Source organism: Vulpes vulpes, chromosome 13 (assembly GCF_048418805.1).
Source record: "Vulpes vulpes isolate BD-2025 chromosome 13, VulVul3, whole genome shotgun sequence".
In the NCBI taxonomy this organism is placed as follows: domain Eukaryota; kingdom Metazoa; phylum Chordata; class Mammalia; order Carnivora; family Canidae; genus Vulpes; species Vulpes vulpes.
The window spans coordinates 155,789,847-155,808,846 of NC_132792.1; the positions used below are offsets into that span (position 1 = coordinate 155,789,847).

Genomic DNA, 19,000 nt, shown 5'->3' on the forward strand with positions numbered 1-19,000 from the left:
GCAACTTGGTAAGGGGTCAAGTATCTTTACCTTTCAATATTTAAAAATACACAGAATAATTTTTTTCTATTCCGAATATATGATTTTTAGTAAAATCATATCATACTATCCTTATTTCTATACGAATGACCCAGGGGAATCCTCTACTGCTACGAGATAGCAACAGCAGTAAGAATGAATGTGTGTGTAGCATTGTCCAATTTACAAGTAGTTTTAAGGTACATTTTCTCCTCTGTTCCTCGTGTTCTCTAACTAGCTGGAGTGACTGTTATAAAGTAGGAAACTGAGATCCTGTAATACTGACCTGACCTCCACTTGCCTCTACCATCCCTAGAACTCCTGAGCCTTACTTGGTATAATTTTTCTTTTCTCATTAGGACTTCTGTTCCAATACGCCGTATAATTTATTTGTTATGCTTTGTATTTTTTGTCTCTCTCCTCCAGCTAAAATTTAACCTTCACCAAGAAAGGAATCTTTGTATTTTTGGTTTCCTGATGTGTTCCAAACACTAGAAGTTGGTATTGCACATAATAGATAATAAATACTGATTAAATAAATGATGGATGGGCATAGGCCACACAGCAAAGGATGAATTTGAGTGTATCAGTAAGTGTGGAGTAAGGAACAATACCAAGGTCTCAGCTGCTTGGCCCTAAAGCTGTTCTGACTCCTCACTGTGGGCCTCTCGTGGCGCTCTAGCGGAGCTGCCCTCTCTCCATGCGGCGACTTGGCATTTCAGGCAGCTTCAGTCTTGGATCATCTTCATCTCAACGCAAGTTTTTGTGATCTCATGAGAGTAAGAGAACATGGATGATCTCTTACTGGCTCGTAAACCCATTCTGCTTCTTTGTACCGCATATTATGCCCCTTCGTGTTTTACTGTCCAAAACAAGTCCCATGGCCTTACCTATCTCAAGGGAGTGGAGGAGCATAACTCTTCCATGTGTTAAGAGGAAAACCAGAAATAATAAATGTGAGCATTGTCCATGGCCATGAGCTAAAGCAAAACTTACCTGGTTTATTTTTTTTCTATTGGTTGCTTTCTATTCTTTCTCTCCATATCTCTTCTTGTGATATATTTATTGTTGCAACATAATTAATGCATAATTAATTCTCTCAATGGGAATGTGTGGTAGTGGTGAATGAAGAAGTACCCATAGATCACCTTAGGGAATTTTTGTCATTCTAAAAGGAAATCCCGAACAGAGTTTATTATTAGGATTGGGACTAGGATTATTTTTCTTTCAGAGAAATTATTTTTAAAATCAGAATAACTCATGAGGTTCGCCAGAGTGTTGATCCCTTGGGACTTTTCTCTTGATCAGTAAATCTGTAGTTAATCCCTGCTGGATGTACTTGTGATAGGATCCTTATTTTGGTGAATTTTAAAAATATATACTGTAGTTAATCCCTGCTGGATGTACTTGTGATAGGATCCTTATTTTGGTGAATTTTAAAAATCTATAATAACTATTCCTTATCAAGCTTCAAATATGGATCAAGTGCCATGTAGCACCGAATGGTTTCTTGTTGTATGTCTCCATTGTATGTCTCTAATTCAGTATTAAGGTAATCGTGGTGACCTAGATTAGAGTCATATCAATTAGTGAACAAGCCAGAGTTCATTTACATTACAAAAGACCATAATTTATTCTTTTAGTCTTCTTAAGGTAGATGTATTGGCTTCTCCTGCTTCCCCTGCTTTCCCCTGCCTCCCAACTCATCCCCTCCCAAAATAATCCAGTGAGCTCCTAGGGGTCAAATATTTTTCAAATCCTATAGGCTTCTCTCTTTAGTCCCCCCCATTGCCTCATGTAATTCTTGGTTCTCAGCACATTGAATTGAATCGTTCCACTGCAGTGCGTGAATCACTAACACATTTGTTGTTTGTTTTGTTACTGCCCTAATAAATTACCATAAATTTAATGGCTTAAACCCTCTTTCTCCATCTCTGCTGCCAACAATGATGGGAAGAATTCCTCTCACACTTCACATCTCTCCTGCTCCTTCCCCTCATCTTTCATTGATAATCTCAGATAATCTCCATTTTTTTTTTAAAGATTTTATTTATTTATTCATGAGAGACAGAGAGAGACACAGAGTGGCAGAGACACAGGCCGAGGGAGAAGCAGGCTCCATGCAGGGAGCCCGACGCAGGACTTGATCCCGGGTCTCCAGGATCAGGCCCTGGGCTGAAGGCGGCTCTAGACCGCTGAGCCACCCGGGCTGCCCTAATCTCTCTATTTTAAAATCTATAATGTTATGTCTGCAAAGTTTCTTTTGCCAGGTAACATAATGCGTAAGGGTATGACACCAGAGGACAAAGATTATGGGGGCCAGAATTCTGCTTACCACACTATTTGCATAGACTTTCTGGAGAGTCTGTTGTATCCTCCCTTAAAGACTCGATAAGGTGAGGTTGTTTAAGATCAGAGGTTTAATGAAAGTTTGCCTTAAACTAAGCACTTTATTTTTTGGACAGAGATTTTGACATTAAAATTTCACATTTTTATTATAGACCTTTACAAGTGTTTTATTGGATTGTGATGTACATTTGCTTTTTAGGGAAAAATATACCATACTTGGCATGGTAGGAATTTTGCAGATGAGTTTTCTCTGTCATTCTTGTTCATTTATTGACACCGTTTTGTTTTTTGTGTGTGCGTGTGTTTTAACAAAAGTTTAGTTTTCCAGGAACTTCTCTCCTTAGTTCCAGTCCTGCTTCTTGAGTGGCTTACTCCTTGATGGACTAGAATATAGGAGGAGATAAAAAGTAAATTTTAACAAAACTTAGTTAGAAAAGCTAATCTGCTATAAAATCTAAACTCATTATATACTCCAAAGGTGTGTATAAGTAATTGGAGGTGGTTGGCTGTTATTTAACAAATCTATTTGCGTCATAGGTGCATCTGTTATAAACAATGAAGTGTCTCCTGTCTGACTACTGGAAAAGAGAAAAACAAATGAGAATAGTTAGATTAATAATGTTGCAATATCCATTTTATGTGCTTTCATACTGTCCTCCTAAAGAAGAAAGATGGAGAATTTTCTCTTTGTATGTTCGTGTGTGAATTTAGCTATTACATGTGTTTGTTGGACATCCTGAAGATGGTATAGATTAAAAAGAAAAAGCTGGCTAGGACTTTCTGATACTGATCCTTGTGCTAGAAAATATTTGAAACCCCTTGGGGGGAAATTATGTTGTTGGAGTTGTTACAGGATTGTTTGAACTCCTCTTTACCTTCCACAATGAGACAAATGGTTCTCAGATTTTGTGATATTGCCAGAAGAGTAAATGCATGGCTATCACTCAAACCAGATATCAGAATTTTCACACCGGAGTCTCTTGAGTGTACAATTCATGTTCCCCACACTATTTCCAAGTGTGATATAGCTTCTGATTTCAACTTGGGAAATTAGTGTTCTTGAACCAGGCATTAAAACAGTTTCATTTTTGGTGCCAAGTGCCACCTGTGGTCACCTACTGGTTTTCCCCACACCTTTCCCTAGCACCTCTCTGTGGATCTTCCTTTGGCTTATTCCCCTTCTTAGTCCAAGGTGGTTTGGGGCTGTACAGGCAGCATATGTTCAGTCTGTACTATAGGTGACTTTCACTGATTTATTTTTAACTTTCAATCCTTTCTAGACTTAATGGCTCCAGGAAGAAGCTATTATCTAGTATTAAACTGTGCACATTTAACCTCTCCATCACTGTTAACGAGAATGTATTTAAAACAACCAGAGTAGCTGCAAAGTCGCACAATTTCCACATGTAGCCCATTGAACCCAGACCCTTACTCCTAGCTTTTCATATTATACATACTGACTTTTAGATTTCTCTGTTTCTTAATTTGGAAAGATACAGATTTTTTTTTTTTTTTTTTTTTTGCTGTTGTTATTGCTTAGTTCTGTTTCACTTCACAGTGATCAGTTTTCATGGAATAAGCATCTATATAAATGCAAGGGACAGAACTACCTGGTTTGAATTCCCAAGTCCACACTGTACCCATTTTGTGATCTTGGGCAGATTATCTGACCTCCCAAAGCCTCTTCCCTAAAACAAGGTAACAATAGTAAGTCTCCTGAAGCTGCTTCATAACAGTCCCCATTTCACTAGTGCATGAGCCCCCATGAGATCAGGAATTAATCTGTTTGCTTCTTATCTCCCCAGCACCTGGAACCGTGTGTGCCCTGTAGTAGGGACCTGCTAAACATCTGTTAAAAAAGTTCAGCCAGATAATGCATGGATTGCATCTAACACAGTGCATAGAGCAGAGTAACAATAACAATACAATTTCCTGGAGTTTTCGCCCTCCTCATTATTAAAGCTCTTAAATGTCATCTGTTGTGCTTAAAAGATGACAAATTTTATTTTAGAATGGTCTTTTGCAGAAAAAATACTCCTCCTCCTCCGCTCAGCCATTCTGCTTTAACCTTAGATAATACTCCTAACAATTAAATACATTTGGCCTCTCTCTGTTAAGTTTGCCAGCATAATTTCTGGGCTGATTTAAGGGTATGAAGGGAAGAATGAAAATTCTTATTCCCTGACGTTGTATATTTTCTGTATATTTTTAAAAATCAAACCGAGGTATAAGATGACTCAGGTTCTTTTAATGTTCCCAACTAGGCAGGTTCAAAGCTTTCTCTTCTGCTGTTTGCTTTAATTCTAAGAAAGAAGCAACATTTCTAAACTGAATTTGCTTGTTTTGTACTCTCTGACTTAAAGCGCTTCACTCAGCTGTCCTGTGGAATAGCTTAAAAAAGGAATATATTACTTTTTTCCATTTCACTTTCCATGCGGATTTTTATAGGGTTTTTATGAGTGCCACAGAATTTAGAGCAAAATGATCTCAAAAATCATCTCCTTCTCATCCCTGCATCTCAGAGGGAGGAAAGTGAACAAAAAGAGAAGTTAAGTAGCCCTGGCTAGTTAGTGAGGTAAGATGTGAAACAGATTTCTTGACCTTTGACTGGTTTTGCCCTGTATTCCTTTTTTAAAACCAACAAAACGAAACAAAAAACAGCAACCCACTCTAACCATATAAACAGATACCTCGGTAGTCCTGTTATTTTCTCAATTCAAGCCTTTGCAGAAATTGTACTACTAAATGTTGAAAAAATTCTGCATATGGCTTGTTCTGTAGAGGAGAAGTTATTAATTAATTTAGTCATATATTCCATAATAGCATGTTAGCAGAGTTTTTTGATTCTCTTGAACATTAGGTAGAACTTCTGGAAAGCAGTCTTCATTTTGTTCAGGATAAATTTTAGAATGCATTTATTGTTAACAGAGTATATACAGTGTAGAACTTTTCTCATACAGCTAGAATAAGTCCGTTAATGCAATTAAAATTGGTTTATATTTGGGTGATTGTCTGAGTATATTTTAAAGAAAGGTCAGAGATAGCATTTTCAGTTGTTAGCAATTTTCCCCTAATATCAGCCTTTCTCTTGTTTTTTTTTTTCTTTTATGATGCTATCATCCAGTTCTTACTTTCACACATATCAGGAGGTTAAAATGGCATAAGTATCTGCTATAGTAAAGTACAGTCCCATTTTAGCTACAGCCTTAAATTCTCGAAAGATTAGTAGAATTACTCAACCTGCCATCTCCGTGCTCCTCAGCACCTAGTAATTTGCATGCTGGTTTTAACGTCTAATCGTATCACTCTACAACGCTCCCTTTTCTTATACAGCTGTGAGAGGAAGTCACAGCATTCTTGAGGCAGTAGTAATAATAGACACAGCTGTCGTGGGTGGTTGTTGTTGTTGTTGTTTTTTTTTAAAAAAAAAACGTTTAGGAAATGATTATATATCCCTTAAGTTGGGAATGTAGACGGCCTATCCCTGCATTTAAAGGTATTTCAGATTTTCCTGAGCACTTGCAACTTCTCGACCTCTCTGCTAGGTAGAGAGGAAGGCCGAGTCCGCTTCTGTGATGGGGCTCAGCCTCTGCTCAGAGTCCGTGGGAGAGCCCTGGTCCCCAGCGGAGGCGCCCTTGGGGGAGCCTCTAAGAGGGAGCAAGAGGAAACGCCCTCTTACGCTGTGCTCAGCCGTTAATTATGAATTTATCCAATTAATCATTGTAGTGCAGGCTACAAACTTTCTCCTCTTCCTACATAATGACTCTTTTGGAAATGTGTCAATCAAAAAGGTGAGTAGCATCCTTAGATTTACATTTTAATGTATATTCAAGATCTAGACATAATTTAAATACTTAAAGAAAATCCGCATACTTAGCATAAGGAAGTTTGTTATTTATAATATGGAGAAGCACCAGCGTGTAAGTTTACGGTATCAGCCTTAACCCTATACATGTCACTTTTTGTAATGACCTCCAGCAGCTCCTTAGAAAAGGCTTTCCCTCCCATTAAAACTGTTTGCATCGAAAGTCCAGCTGAGTCGAATTCCTCCTCATTCTTTTCTTCTGCTTCCTTCACTCGCAGGTTGTCCTTGAGTTCAGTGGTGTTGCAGCTAAGGTGTTATGCTGGGGCTAATCTCTGTAAAATGCTAGCATTTGTTCTTCTTTTTCCCTATCATCAATCTTTCACACTCCTATCAAACCCCTCATGTATCAGCAGGTTTCCCAGAGCTACTGGTTAAAATTACCTTTGCTTCTGGTAAACTCTGAACCTTCAAGCCTCAGTGTTTTCACTCGCCCCCTGTGGATTCCGTGAAGCCTCTCTCTGCACATTCCTCACTGCCAGTCACTTGCTTTATGTCCTGAAACTAGGAGCCTGTGCACAGAGCCCCCTGATTATTCCAGCTGTCCCCACCACCCTTCCCTAAGTGGAGACGGGGTGTAAATACCTCGGGTAATGGTGCCGCTTATGCAAACTGCCAGGGAAAGTGGTTGGAACTCCCAAAGCTGGAGAGCTCGTGTTTATTTTCCCCAATAACCGTCCAGATTGTTTAAAATCCTGACTATTCCTGAACGTTCCTTGGCTTCTCTGGCCCTGACGGAGATCGGCAGGTTTACTTGTCTTCGAAGTAAATGCCACACTGACATAATTTATTTCTCAACGTTTGTCTTAATCTCCTATGTGAAGGGTTCATATTTTATTTAAATTTATTTTATCCTCCTGTGTGCCCGTTCTTTCTTCACGTCTCCACTTCCCATAAACACTTCCCTTTTGTTCATTCTGACCAGGACTGTCCCCGTTACTAGTAAAAACGGACTCATTCCAGTAGAGGTAGGATTTCTTGCCAAGGCACAGCTCATGGTGTTTTCACCCCCCGTGCAGGATAGTTTCCACGCACAACTATTAGGCTACAACCCTCTTCTTTTGGAAAACTGAGTCCTGCCTTTGAGGATAATGCTTTGATTATTGGCACGACTCTTCCTGTTCCCTGTTCAGTCCTGGGACTTACAGTCTCATTAAGGTTTACACTGAGTGTCTGGGGAGTTCTTGGAAATTAATAGAAAAAGGAGAATACCCTTCTCTCCATGACTAGCAGCATATTTTTGGTAGGTCTTGCCTCAAGCAAGTGAAATGCCAAAATACCGTTCTCAAACTTTGATTCTCTGTTTAGCGGAAAAAAAAAAAAAAAAAGCCTTAGGCTAATGGTGGTGAAATCGCCATCTAAATTTGAAATTTAAGATATTCCCTTTGAAAGTACCTTAAAAATATTAAAAATAATATATGCTTTGCTTTTAAATACTTAATAAATCTTAATTTGTTACGTTATCATTTATCATATTAGCATTTTCTAAAATGGCCATTAGAAAGGGAAACAAGTGTAAGTACATCAAAAGAAACAAAAATAAAAATTATCTAGAGTGTCCTGTCTTTAAAAAAAGTCTCAGTAGCAATGACTCAGACATTTTTTCCAGAGATGTCAGTGACTTTTCACATATGTTATCATATAACCCTTTGATGTACAACAGTCTGTTGTATTCTCTCTGAAATGGTAGTAAGTAGGATACTGAAGGTTAATGATTATTTCACTCATAATTTTAAGCACTACGACTGTGTTCTAAGGAGTGTTTCTATTAAAGTTAATGAGCACGGTTTATTTATATACAGTACTAAATTGTTATATATTAATGGTTACATTTAAATGATTATGGGACCATGCTTAATTATTTGGGATATGCAAGCCATATTTTTTTTTCAAGATAAAGAAATGAAGCCAATGTGACTCACTTAAGTAGATTTTCTTGTTAGGATTCCTTGTTTCTCCTTTAGTTATGCTCCCGAGATTCTCCCTGAATCGATCAAAAGTTTAACTCACCACACCCTTTTTAATATAGGATAGATGATGTGCTTTTAAGGATCAGGGAAAAGAGGAAATTAAGTAGTCTAAAGTATTCGCAAAAGCAATTTCCCGATTCTAAGAAATGATTTTGGTGACACGTTTTAACCTAGAATATTGGGTGTAAAATTTCTTACCACAGCTGCATCTTCATTCTTCTACTCCTCTTGTTTTGTTTGGTTTGTTTTTTTGCAGTGGGTACACCTTATTACATGTCTCCAGAGAGAATACATGAAAATGGATACAACTTCAAATCTGACATCTGGTCTCTTGGCTGTCTACTGTATGAGGTAGGTAATGTTGATAAAGTCCATATATTGATGTAGTTTTAGTTACTGTAATATATTTCCTCTCTCCTTATAGTATACACTTATTTATTTTTCTGGATGGCGTTTAAGAATTAGCTTTTTAATTAGGAAAGGTTAACTCGTTGACTTTAGTAACTGCTTTTGTAATGGTACCTATGCATTCCTGCACACTTACTTCCTCTAAATATTTTTAAATTGTTTCCTTTTAGTGAGAATCTTATTTTAAACATGTTTTTAATGTTAATATGATGTTCTTCTGCATATCTTATTTATAAAAATGTACATTTGAATATCTGTAAATGTTTATTTGCTTATTCATGCGTAGCAGGAGAGGTATAATGGAATGGATTTAAAACATGAAAGCATGGTAAATGTCTTTTTCAATATTTCTTTCACTCTTACATAGAGTAATTTAGCTTTAAGGATAATAGGTAAATAGATAATTTTTCTAGGTTACCACTTAATTTCATTTTCATGAGTAACAGTTGTATTGGTAAAGCTTAGTGAAATACTCTCCTGTTCTGGTGATAATTTATCAAAATGGAATCATCTAGGTATATCTTCTAGCAAATAGTGCAATGCAGTAATTTGGTTGGGTAGGAAAAAAGCATATTATGAGCACCTTTTACATCCACGTTATAGAGAAATGGTATCAAAAAGCACTCAAGACTAGTGACTTATGTAAATTTATTTTTTAGTCGACTGGTAATTTTCCTAGTGATACAGGCTTTAAGTCAGAGCTGTTAGTTAAAGGTTAGTCTACATCTGAGTAACTATTTTAATAAAATAAAATGAAGGAAAATAATACATGGAGTCGTTTCCACATTTTAATGTATTACAAAAGAAATCTTAAGCGGTAGATAGAAACCAATGTATTTCTTACTCTATATTTTGTGTATTTTAAGTCTCGTCCTGACTTAAATGAGAACCACAGGATGAGATGGTCTATTTTAATTGCCCAACCATTACTTGGAAGTAGAGCATTAGGAGGTTTAATTTTTTTAATGTGTATCATGATCTTTAATTACTATATTATGGCTTGCAGATTTAGATTTCTTTAACTTAAGGAACCTGAGATTTTTTCATTTTGTTCTTCCTGGTAAAGTGACTAATGATGACCACTTTAAAAGAACAGGTTTTTAAGTGTTCTTAAATAACTTTCCTAGGATAATTTTTATTATGAAAAATTGTGAATTAGTGATATGACAGAATATGTTTTTATGTGTGCACATGAGATTACAAGAGATTATGCTCACTATATTATATGCTGTTACTAATTTGATACAATATGGAAAAGAATTGGTCTGATTATATTAAATTACTGTAATGTTTAAAAGTCACTTTGTACACTTATAAATATTTTATATTTGTTTAGGTAACATTAGGTTCCTCAGGCCATAGTCTAATATTATCAAAGTGGCATTTTCCTTTTAAGCTCCTGAAAATAAACAGCAAAGTGGTTTGCACTAACAAGATCAAATGTAAACAGAAAAAGTTCAATTAAGGTAATATTTCCTTGAGAAGTTTGTAAATTCTCCTAGGGCTGCTGGGTTCTTATGTCAAAACTGAAATAATTCTTCACATTCTGGATTTGCCTTTGAGAGGCAGTGCCCATTTTTCTGTATATTTAAAATGATCACCAAAATAGAAATTATTTCTTTGGACACTCCTATATCCATGAGTTTTATGTGCTGGATGATTTTGAGCTAAAGTATTTATCGTGATAATGTTAGTTTTTCATACCAGTGAGTCTTCTCAGTTCCTTTACGCAAGTCATGTGGAAGAACTAAAATTTTTCTGAAGATTTAATTTACCTTTATGTTCTATCTCCTTCCAGTTATGTTTCAATATAATGTTAATAGAAATACCCAGCAGTTTAGCTTTAAAAAATTGGCCACAACCTCTCATGGACATTTTATATTATATCCCACTAAGAATTTACGATTAACAATGAAGGAGTGGGAAGCTTTTTTGAAAATGTATTTTAAACTCAGAAAATTAGACTTTCAAATATTCCTGAAACCTAAAAAAAAAAAAAAAAAAAAAAAAAAAAACCCTATCAGTACAGTTTTAATTGATATGCAACAAAGTAGACTTTACTAATTAAAATCAAGATGCTGTGCTTTTGCTACACGGACCTTTACATGGAAAAGTAGGTTTTACACATTTCCTTTATTGTTCAGCGCAGCAATTGCATCCTTACAGGGTTGTAGGTTGGTGGCTTACAGTTCAAAAAAAAAGAGAGCTGCCACCAGCCCCGAAGACAGACAGTGGGCTTCCGTCCCTCCGACACCCCCAGAATACTAATCAGGAAAGTCAGACCCTGGAGGTCAGGGAGCAAGTCAATCATTCCAGCGATCGTCTCAGTGTGGAGGATCAAATTAGCCTGAAAAATTCAGCTGCTGGGAGGAGAGGGCGAGCAGCTGTCAGGGGCAGCATCGAGATGCACTAATGAACCAGATGAATAGTGCAAAAGCTTGAAAATAAAAACAGGACAGTTGACATTTTTCATCTGTCAAAGCAGGAGATGCATGAAAATATACTATTCCTGTTTTAACTCCTTAGGGGACATTCAGATTTTTTTTTTTTTAACACTGCAGTATCGAGACAAAAGTACTGTAATGAACTCCTAGCATATGATTATGAATAGATGTACATTTACGTAGGGTTTTTGCAAACATGGAAAGACTATAGTTTATACATACAATGTGTTTTTTTTTAGGTGGCCTTTATGATACCCTGTCATAAAGTGTCCTTGCATTTTAAACAAAAGAAACCAAAAAAACCCCGTGTTATTACTGATGGCTGCTCTTCTGGAAATTTCCTCGCAGATGGAAATGACATGTTTAGGGCCATTTATATTGTTTTTACTTTTCTCTCCTCAGGTGGAACAGCCATTCCTAAGGTGGTTGTGTATAGGTTTATGTAGGTTTCCTATCAAACGTAGGCTCAGTAAAAACTATGCCAAGCTACTCTGCAGGTTTGAATTCTAGTGCCGTCCCCTCCTCGTTTAAGGCTCCGAAGGAGTTAAAGCTCTGTCTGGAGCACCACAAGACAGATGAGAGCCATTTTCAGCTTGTCCTGTCCCCACTGACGCTCACTGAGTAGCACAGCATGGACTAGCGTGTTTCACACACACTCTGCCTGTCTGGGGAATGTACACATTGTCCTTCCAAAATCAAACTTATTAGCACATGTAGAAAAGGGTGACTGACTTTGGGGCAGCCTCACACTCCGTGTTGTATTCTTGCTGCTGCGGTTCAAAGATTTAGAAGGTTTTGAACAGGATGCGAACATTTTAAATTGAATTTTTTAGTTTGTAACCCTGCTTACCACAGTACTTGCTTGCACTTTAAATGTCAAGTTAGAACCTTGTCTTAAAATAAATTTAAATTCAATAATGTCTTTTTTAAAGTTGATCATTCTTTGAGTCTTTTTTTTTCCCCCTGCATAGAAATCTCATTCAGATGCCTTGAAGTAGCGGCTGTGACTCAGAGGGCTTTTGAGCATATTTAGTGTTTTTGAGGCATTATCAAAAGAAAAGGAAGTTCTATCTCATTGTGAACTACTTGAGGGTCAGTTGCAATATTCAGATGGAGAAGACTTTATTTTCTCAAAATAATCCTTCCCTACAGAAACCATCATGTAGTATAAAATGGTATAAATTCTACTCCCTAAACCATTGCTTAGATTATAATTCATTTCCAATTGCTGTTCACTTTAGTGACACTTTGACCCTGGCATGGTTGATATATACCGCTGATGTCTGTTTAGTCATGAGATATATTAGTTGTTTTTACGGCATTATATTTACAAAGAGTTCTAAGTTACTCTCTGTTCTTTTTCTTGATCCTGCTTTATGTCATATATGTATGTGTGTGTAAATATATGTGTGTGTGTGTGTGTGTGTGTGTGTGTGTGTATATATATATATATATATATATAAAATATATGTAAATATGTGCTAACCATTTCTTCCTTTTAGGGAATTTTAAGTTTAGAGCTTACTAAAATTCCTAGAGAGGAATATTCATAAAAATCAAAATGCCCAGATAACTTGATTTAAAGTATTTGTAACTATTTTCTACCTCACTGTAATATACTTGATGAAATCAACCTTTAAAAGTTACCATGTAACTATATCAGTTTCATTGGGAGCATTTTACAGATGGCTGCGTTACAGAGTCCTTTCTATGGCGACAAAATGAATTTGTACTCGCTGTGTAAGAAGATAGAACAGTGTGACTACCCACCTCTCCCTTCAGATCACTATTCAGAGGAAGTAAGTCATTTTTCAGTCCATGTGTTTGTCTGTTGTTCATTTTGCTAACGTTTGCATTTTATTAAGAATTTTTTTTTTTCTATCCAGAACCTCAAATGACGAGTATAGTGGCAGACATAGCCACTTTTCACTCTGTTTTCCTTCTCTTGGAGACTTCCTGTCTAAAGGGTTGACTCTGCAGTTCCTAACATGGCGTGGAACGTAGCACGGCATGGGGTGTGAAACTGGTCGCCTCCTGGGTGTGAGGAGAGAGAGGGCTGACTCTGTAGCATAGCGAACATGGCGAAAGGCAGAGTTCATGCTCAAACCCCAGCTCGAGGTGACCAGCACGTTGGTGCCCTTCTCAGTGAGGCCCCTCCTCATTCTCACAGTCTTAGATGCACCATTACAACTTTCTCCTTTGGCAGAACATCCCTCTCGTCCATTTTCTCCAAAATTTGAATCCTCCGTCTTTTAGCTGTGTCTCTCTCAACCGTGTGCTTTGAGCTTTACCCTCCCTCCCGCGACCACGCCTGTCCTGTCACCGCCTTGCTGTTGCAGCAGATTCCTGTGGGAAAGGTTTTGAGGTTATCATCAGCAGACCTGTTGAAACCTATATTGGATGGGATGGGAAATTCTAGAAGACTCTATTCAAGCCTGAGTCTGAATCCTTGCTTGCTTCGGTAACCCACTGAAATGAATTCTTTTGGCTCTACCCAACATATACGGTCTTTTATTGAACAAAACATCTCCCATTTTAGCCCACTACATCAGGATTTTGCCAGTGTTTAAGGAAGAGATATGCAGAACAGCAGTATCTTGGGGTAACTAAATGTGTTCACATGACTTTTTGGAAAGCTTACTTGGGGAATCTACCTGGAGAAAACACTGTCTTGAGTTAGGACACCTCACCCTCTCATGAACAACAGATTTTTTGCCCAAGGGAAATGGCAAGGAGCAAAGAAAAAATATAAAACAATTATAACATTCACTTATTACGTGGTCTTGTCACTCTTTCTATCTTGAAATGAATAGCAATCGGTTTCAGTTTTAGATAAGGAAAATTGAGTCAGTGTAACTTGAATAATAAATAAATATCTCTAAAGAATTTTTACCATATGTAAAGCACTTGAGACCCTAGAATGTTATAAGTACCTTTTTTTTTCTGTGATTTTGATACTAATAATCAATGATGCCTGGGGTTTTTTGTTGTTGTTTGTTTCATAGCCTTTGTATTCAGGTGATTAAAATAAACTCTTATAAGGTAGTGATGATAATTTAGAAGTATTATCTTTATTTGATATTAATGCTGTTATGTTAGCCATTTTTAATTACTATTTTGGGTACAGAATATAAATATGGCATTTCACAAAACCAACTTCAGAACTCTAGGCCTGGAAATACAGTAGGGTGTGAACAATAATGCAAAATGATGGCAAGAATGTCAGGGGCCGCTCTTTGTTGTGTCATTCATGCTGTCTTCTTTTTTCCATGAAGCGCATGAATATTTCACATATCTGCATCCTCATCCCCTATTCTTCTTGACTAATTTTCAGACTGTCTGAATTTGCATTTCACATGGTAGCTGATTAGGAGATGCCGAGTGCGGCAGTGAAGCCTCAGCAGGCGGTTACCATGGTGACCTTCAGCAGGATTTTAATGATGATACCACTAGTGGTTCGTTGAAGTCGGCCTGCCTGCAGGGCTACTTCACTGCAGCTAAGTGTGAAGTTGGATATGCGGATTCTCAGCCAAGGGGCAAATATCAAAGTCTGGCCCAGATAGAAGGTCTCAGAGTTGGGAAAGGAAAATAAGATTCCACTTTTTACTTCACTCTATATAGTTACCAGTTTCGAAAAGAGATATAAAGCAAAACACGTTCTGTGGCGTACTTTCCAGAAAAGACAGTACAGCTCCTCATATGGTAAATCCATCCTTATGCTGTGGTGAAATAGAAGGCTTTATGAAACTAGGTAAACAAGGAAAGGAATGCTTAGTAAAGAAATGAGGTATGAAAAACACAGACTTAAGAAATGTTACTGTAATCCGTTCAGTTATGGAGAAAAGTTCTCAGATCAAGAGCTTTGAAATGCAGATGTGCTAATAAATATTATTTCTCCCCTTAAGTAGGAACTCTGTTTGTAAAATAATTATTCAGAATTTATGGGAGCAAAAAACCTGAACAGATTTGATGCTGCCATACTTTCAGGGCATCTTATTATTTCCTTATATGGTTGGCTTTTGGGATCTTTTAAAAGTTCAAATTGTCATTTAATTTTTTAGCATTGCAAATGATAGGAAACAATGAAAAGCGAAATATAAAGTTTTTAAACAGCAAACTTAATTAAAAGACCAGTTCACTATGTGTCGATTTTACAGCTAAAATGGTAGCAGCCTCTGAACTGCTTGAAAAATGAAAAAAATTAAGCAAATTAATATCCCACTAAATATATGTTTGAAAGCTTATCAGATTGATTTAACTGCTGCTAAATTTTTGAGGCTACTACCCAAAGAGGTTTAGAAGGGAATATTTCATGAAAATTGTAGCTCTGCCCCCAGCCAGACTTGATCAATAGGTATAAGGACCTGTTAAGGTTTATTTCTAGGTATAGTCATTCCAATTAGAAGAACTCAGAGTTTAAAAGCTTGAGATGTTTTTTATTTCTTCTATTCCAAAAAAACATAGATACACTCAAGTGTTACAAACCAAAAGTGAGAAATAGTGTCCTTTGGAAAAATAAGCCTCTATGGCAAATCTTTTCTTTTGAATTATGCTTTTACTATTATGTACAAGTGATTAGGATTCTAGATTGAAATATGTCAGCTGTACATGAATGATATTAGGATAAAGTATATTTTGTAGCTTACTAACATATTTTTGTTTATGACGGTGTCTTTTGGTGTTCCGTATTCTTTCTTTTTCCGGTAATGATCTCATCCATAAATCAGTGGGGCACTTCTGTACTTAACCCTAAAAATCTTGAGTTGAAAAGATGGGTATTTTTCCTTTTGATATCTCTGAAGTTTAATTAAACTTGGTATCATTAGTGATTGTGAAATTAACATCTGTGAAGCTGACCTTGATCGAACACGTACTGTGTACAAGGAATTAGGACTCCAAAGGCCCCTTGTAATCTGATCCAGGCCTGTCTCTCCAGACTTCTGGATCACAGGATATGCTCTTCTATCCCTGGCTCTACCAGTACGGGTTCCACTAAGACTTCCATGGATGACCATGATTTCATGGATGCTGCTTCCTCCTTCTGAAACACCCAATTCCCTGTTCTTTACCAGGCAAACCTCTCTTTGAAGCAAAGCGTGGGCATCGTCTCCTGCGTGAGGTTATCCTACTCCCCTTCCTTGGCGGTACACCGCATGGCAGTTGTCTCTTTGCACACACCCCCAGCTCTCACCCCCAGACCAGCTAGCTCCTGCCCCTGCAGAACAGTAACTGTTTTTTATCTGTGTGTCTCTAGGGCCCGATGTATTAAAAAGGTTCAGTGATTGATTGAAGGAATGAGGAAGTAAAAGAGTGAGATGAAAGGAAAAAATGGGAAAAAAAATACACCTATTATTTTACAATTGGATGAATGAGAGAAACTTCTCCAAAGAACTGTCCATTCAGTAGAGGCAGAAAACTACTCAAAAGACAGGCCAGAAGCTATGAGAATTTTTTTTTTCATAATACTCACTATATTATTTTCCATTCTTATCAGCAAGCAGCATCGTTGCTGGATTACCCAGTGTCCATTTACTGGAAAATAAGACAAAACGGATTTTTTTCTTCAGTTTCAGTATTTAATTTCTTTGAGAGTCATAGGAGTGTCGTCAAAAGTATGCATTGTCACTGTTGTTCACTAAATCATCTCGTGACTCTTTAAGTTGAAAAAAAAAAGTGAATAACGTTATATTGACAGTTATTTAGAAAGTACAGAATATGACTCCATACTGAGTTCTTTTGAGCCAACATATTTTTTGAAATTCTGAACATCATGCAGAATATAGATTATATTTCTTTAAATACTTTTTATTTATTGTAAAAGAAATTCCTAATTTAAGTAAAGAAGACATGAGAAAGATTGAACAGAACTGTACCTTGATGTTTGCTTTTGGCAGATTTGTCTTCACTTTAGGTTTGAACACAGAAGTTTGGATGGAAGCTCTGAAAAGTTGAGTCAGGGGTTTGTAGACAGAAGTGAAAAATGGAAATAACTAGGGGAGAATAAGGGTGATCTTGGTTTAAGAAAATAGAAATTCAACAGAGGATCTGGGGACGCCTGGGTGGCTCACTGGTTGAGCGTCTGTCTTTGGCTCGGGGCATGACCCTGGGGTCCTGGGATCGAGTCCTACATCAGGCTCCCTGCATGGAGCCTGCTTCTCCCTCTGCCTGTGTCTCTGCCTCTCTCTCTGTCTCGTGAATGAATGAATGAATGAATGAATAAATAAATAAATAAATAAATCTTAAAAAAAATAAACTTAAGGATTTGAAGAAACAATGCTTCGGGTGAAAAAAATTCACCTATTTTTATTTGTTTGTGAGAGAGGGGGAGGGACAAGCAGATATGGGGCTGGATCCCCAGGACCCTGAGATCATTACCTGAGACAAAATCAAGAGTCAGATGCTTAACCGACTGAGCCCCCCAGGTGCCTACCTAACATTTATAAATAATTTCTGTTTATATTTAAATTCAGAATATGTTTGGAGCACCTGATGGCTCAGTCGGTTAAGCATCTGCCTTCAGCTCAGGTCATGAGCCCTGCATTGGGTTCCCTGCTCAGTGGGGAGTCTGCTTCTCCCTCTCCCTCTGCCTCTCCCCTTGCCTCCTGATTCTGCTCTCTTTCAAATAGATAAAAATAAAATCTTTTAAAAAAAGAAATAAATAAATTCAGAATATGTTTAAGCTTATTATGAAATTTGAGTCAGTAACAAAAACATGACCTTTGTTTTAGTCATTAGAAAAAACTACCTTGTGTGTATATGGGAGAGAAAGATGAAAGTGTCAGGTACAGATAATTTTTGCATATTTTGAAGTTAAAATGAGTTTATTAAACTTTTTTATTCATTGGAGCAGTCTAAATAGTTCTCTTTTATAGTCGGTAGATTTACAAATTTTAATAGAACTATGTAAGTTCCCTGGAGTTGTTAGTTGAAATTAACCAATGTTATTTAAATCGGTGCTGGAAGATTCTTTCCAATATACTATCTCAAGAATATTTAAATGAGAGATCTTAAATTAAATGGCACAATTAATGTTTGGAGCTAAATCTGTTTTCACAAATATTTCTGTACTCCTTATAATCATATAATCCAATGCTAAGTGAGATGAGACTATTTGTAATAATAAATATGTAAATGTGCCATTATTTATTAAGATTAACTTTGGATGTAATCTCAAACACTGTTAATAATATTTGATTTTCCTTCTTAAAAATGAGTTTAGTATGTTAGGTATTCTCATCACTCATAATATCAATTGACCACCTTACTTAGAGGTGCCATATAAGATCAGATCTTTAAGCTTCGAATGTTCCATTTTTGTTTAAAAAATATATTTAAGTAGGCCCTTTGTTCACTTATGCTTCTGAAGTGACGCTGGAGACTTGCTCCTTGAAGACACAAATCCAAAACGGTGCCCTATATTTCGCGTATCCTGTGGGATCCTATAAAACCATGTAACTTTCTGTAAGACTTTCACAGTTTTCAAAAGACACACCGAATGATCTTCAGTTGTGAAATATAGACATTACATTACCTTATATCTGTAAGATTGCTTTCCTTTCCCTTTTCCGTCTACCCCCAAGTCAATCACTAGTGACGCTTTGGTGTACAAGTTGGATACGCCTAATCATTTTGTATAAATATCTAAAGCTCCGAAATATAGTGTACTTTAATGTATTAGACCCACTTTGGGTGCTAAAATGTGTCCTTGGGTAGATGGAAATTGGGTATATCTGGGAGGCTGATATAACATAATTGGTCTCAGAGGGATTAAGATGGGGGTGAAAAAGAAACAGTACCAATAGCACCAGTCTTTATTATTCTATTGAGAATTGTGTTAGTGACCTAAAGCTATAACGCACAAAGAGCCCTATTGTTATTACCTGTACGTGACTGAACTTGATACGTAATTGGGTTATCGCCCTGACAACAATGACTGTTAACACTCTCTT

The 19,000-nt window shown here is 36.9% G+C and overlaps 1 protein-coding gene across 9 annotated transcripts in view; it reads left to right on the top strand.

The window, feature by feature from the left end:
* The window catches only part of NEK7 (NIMA related kinase 7), a 158,271-nt gene that overhangs the window by 124,782 nt on the left and 14,489 nt on the right, over positions 1 to 19,000 (top strand). For all 9 annotated transcript variants that reach the window (XM_072733433.1, XM_072733426.1, XM_072733429.1 and 6 more), the window contains 2 exons: positions 8,456 to 8,550; positions 12,737 to 12,850. In XM_072733433.1, coding sequence (XP_072589534.1) covers positions 8,456 to 8,550; positions 12,737 to 12,850 — 209 coding nt within the window. The remainder of the gene's footprint in view (positions 1 to 8,455; positions 8,551 to 12,736; positions 12,851 to 19,000) is intronic.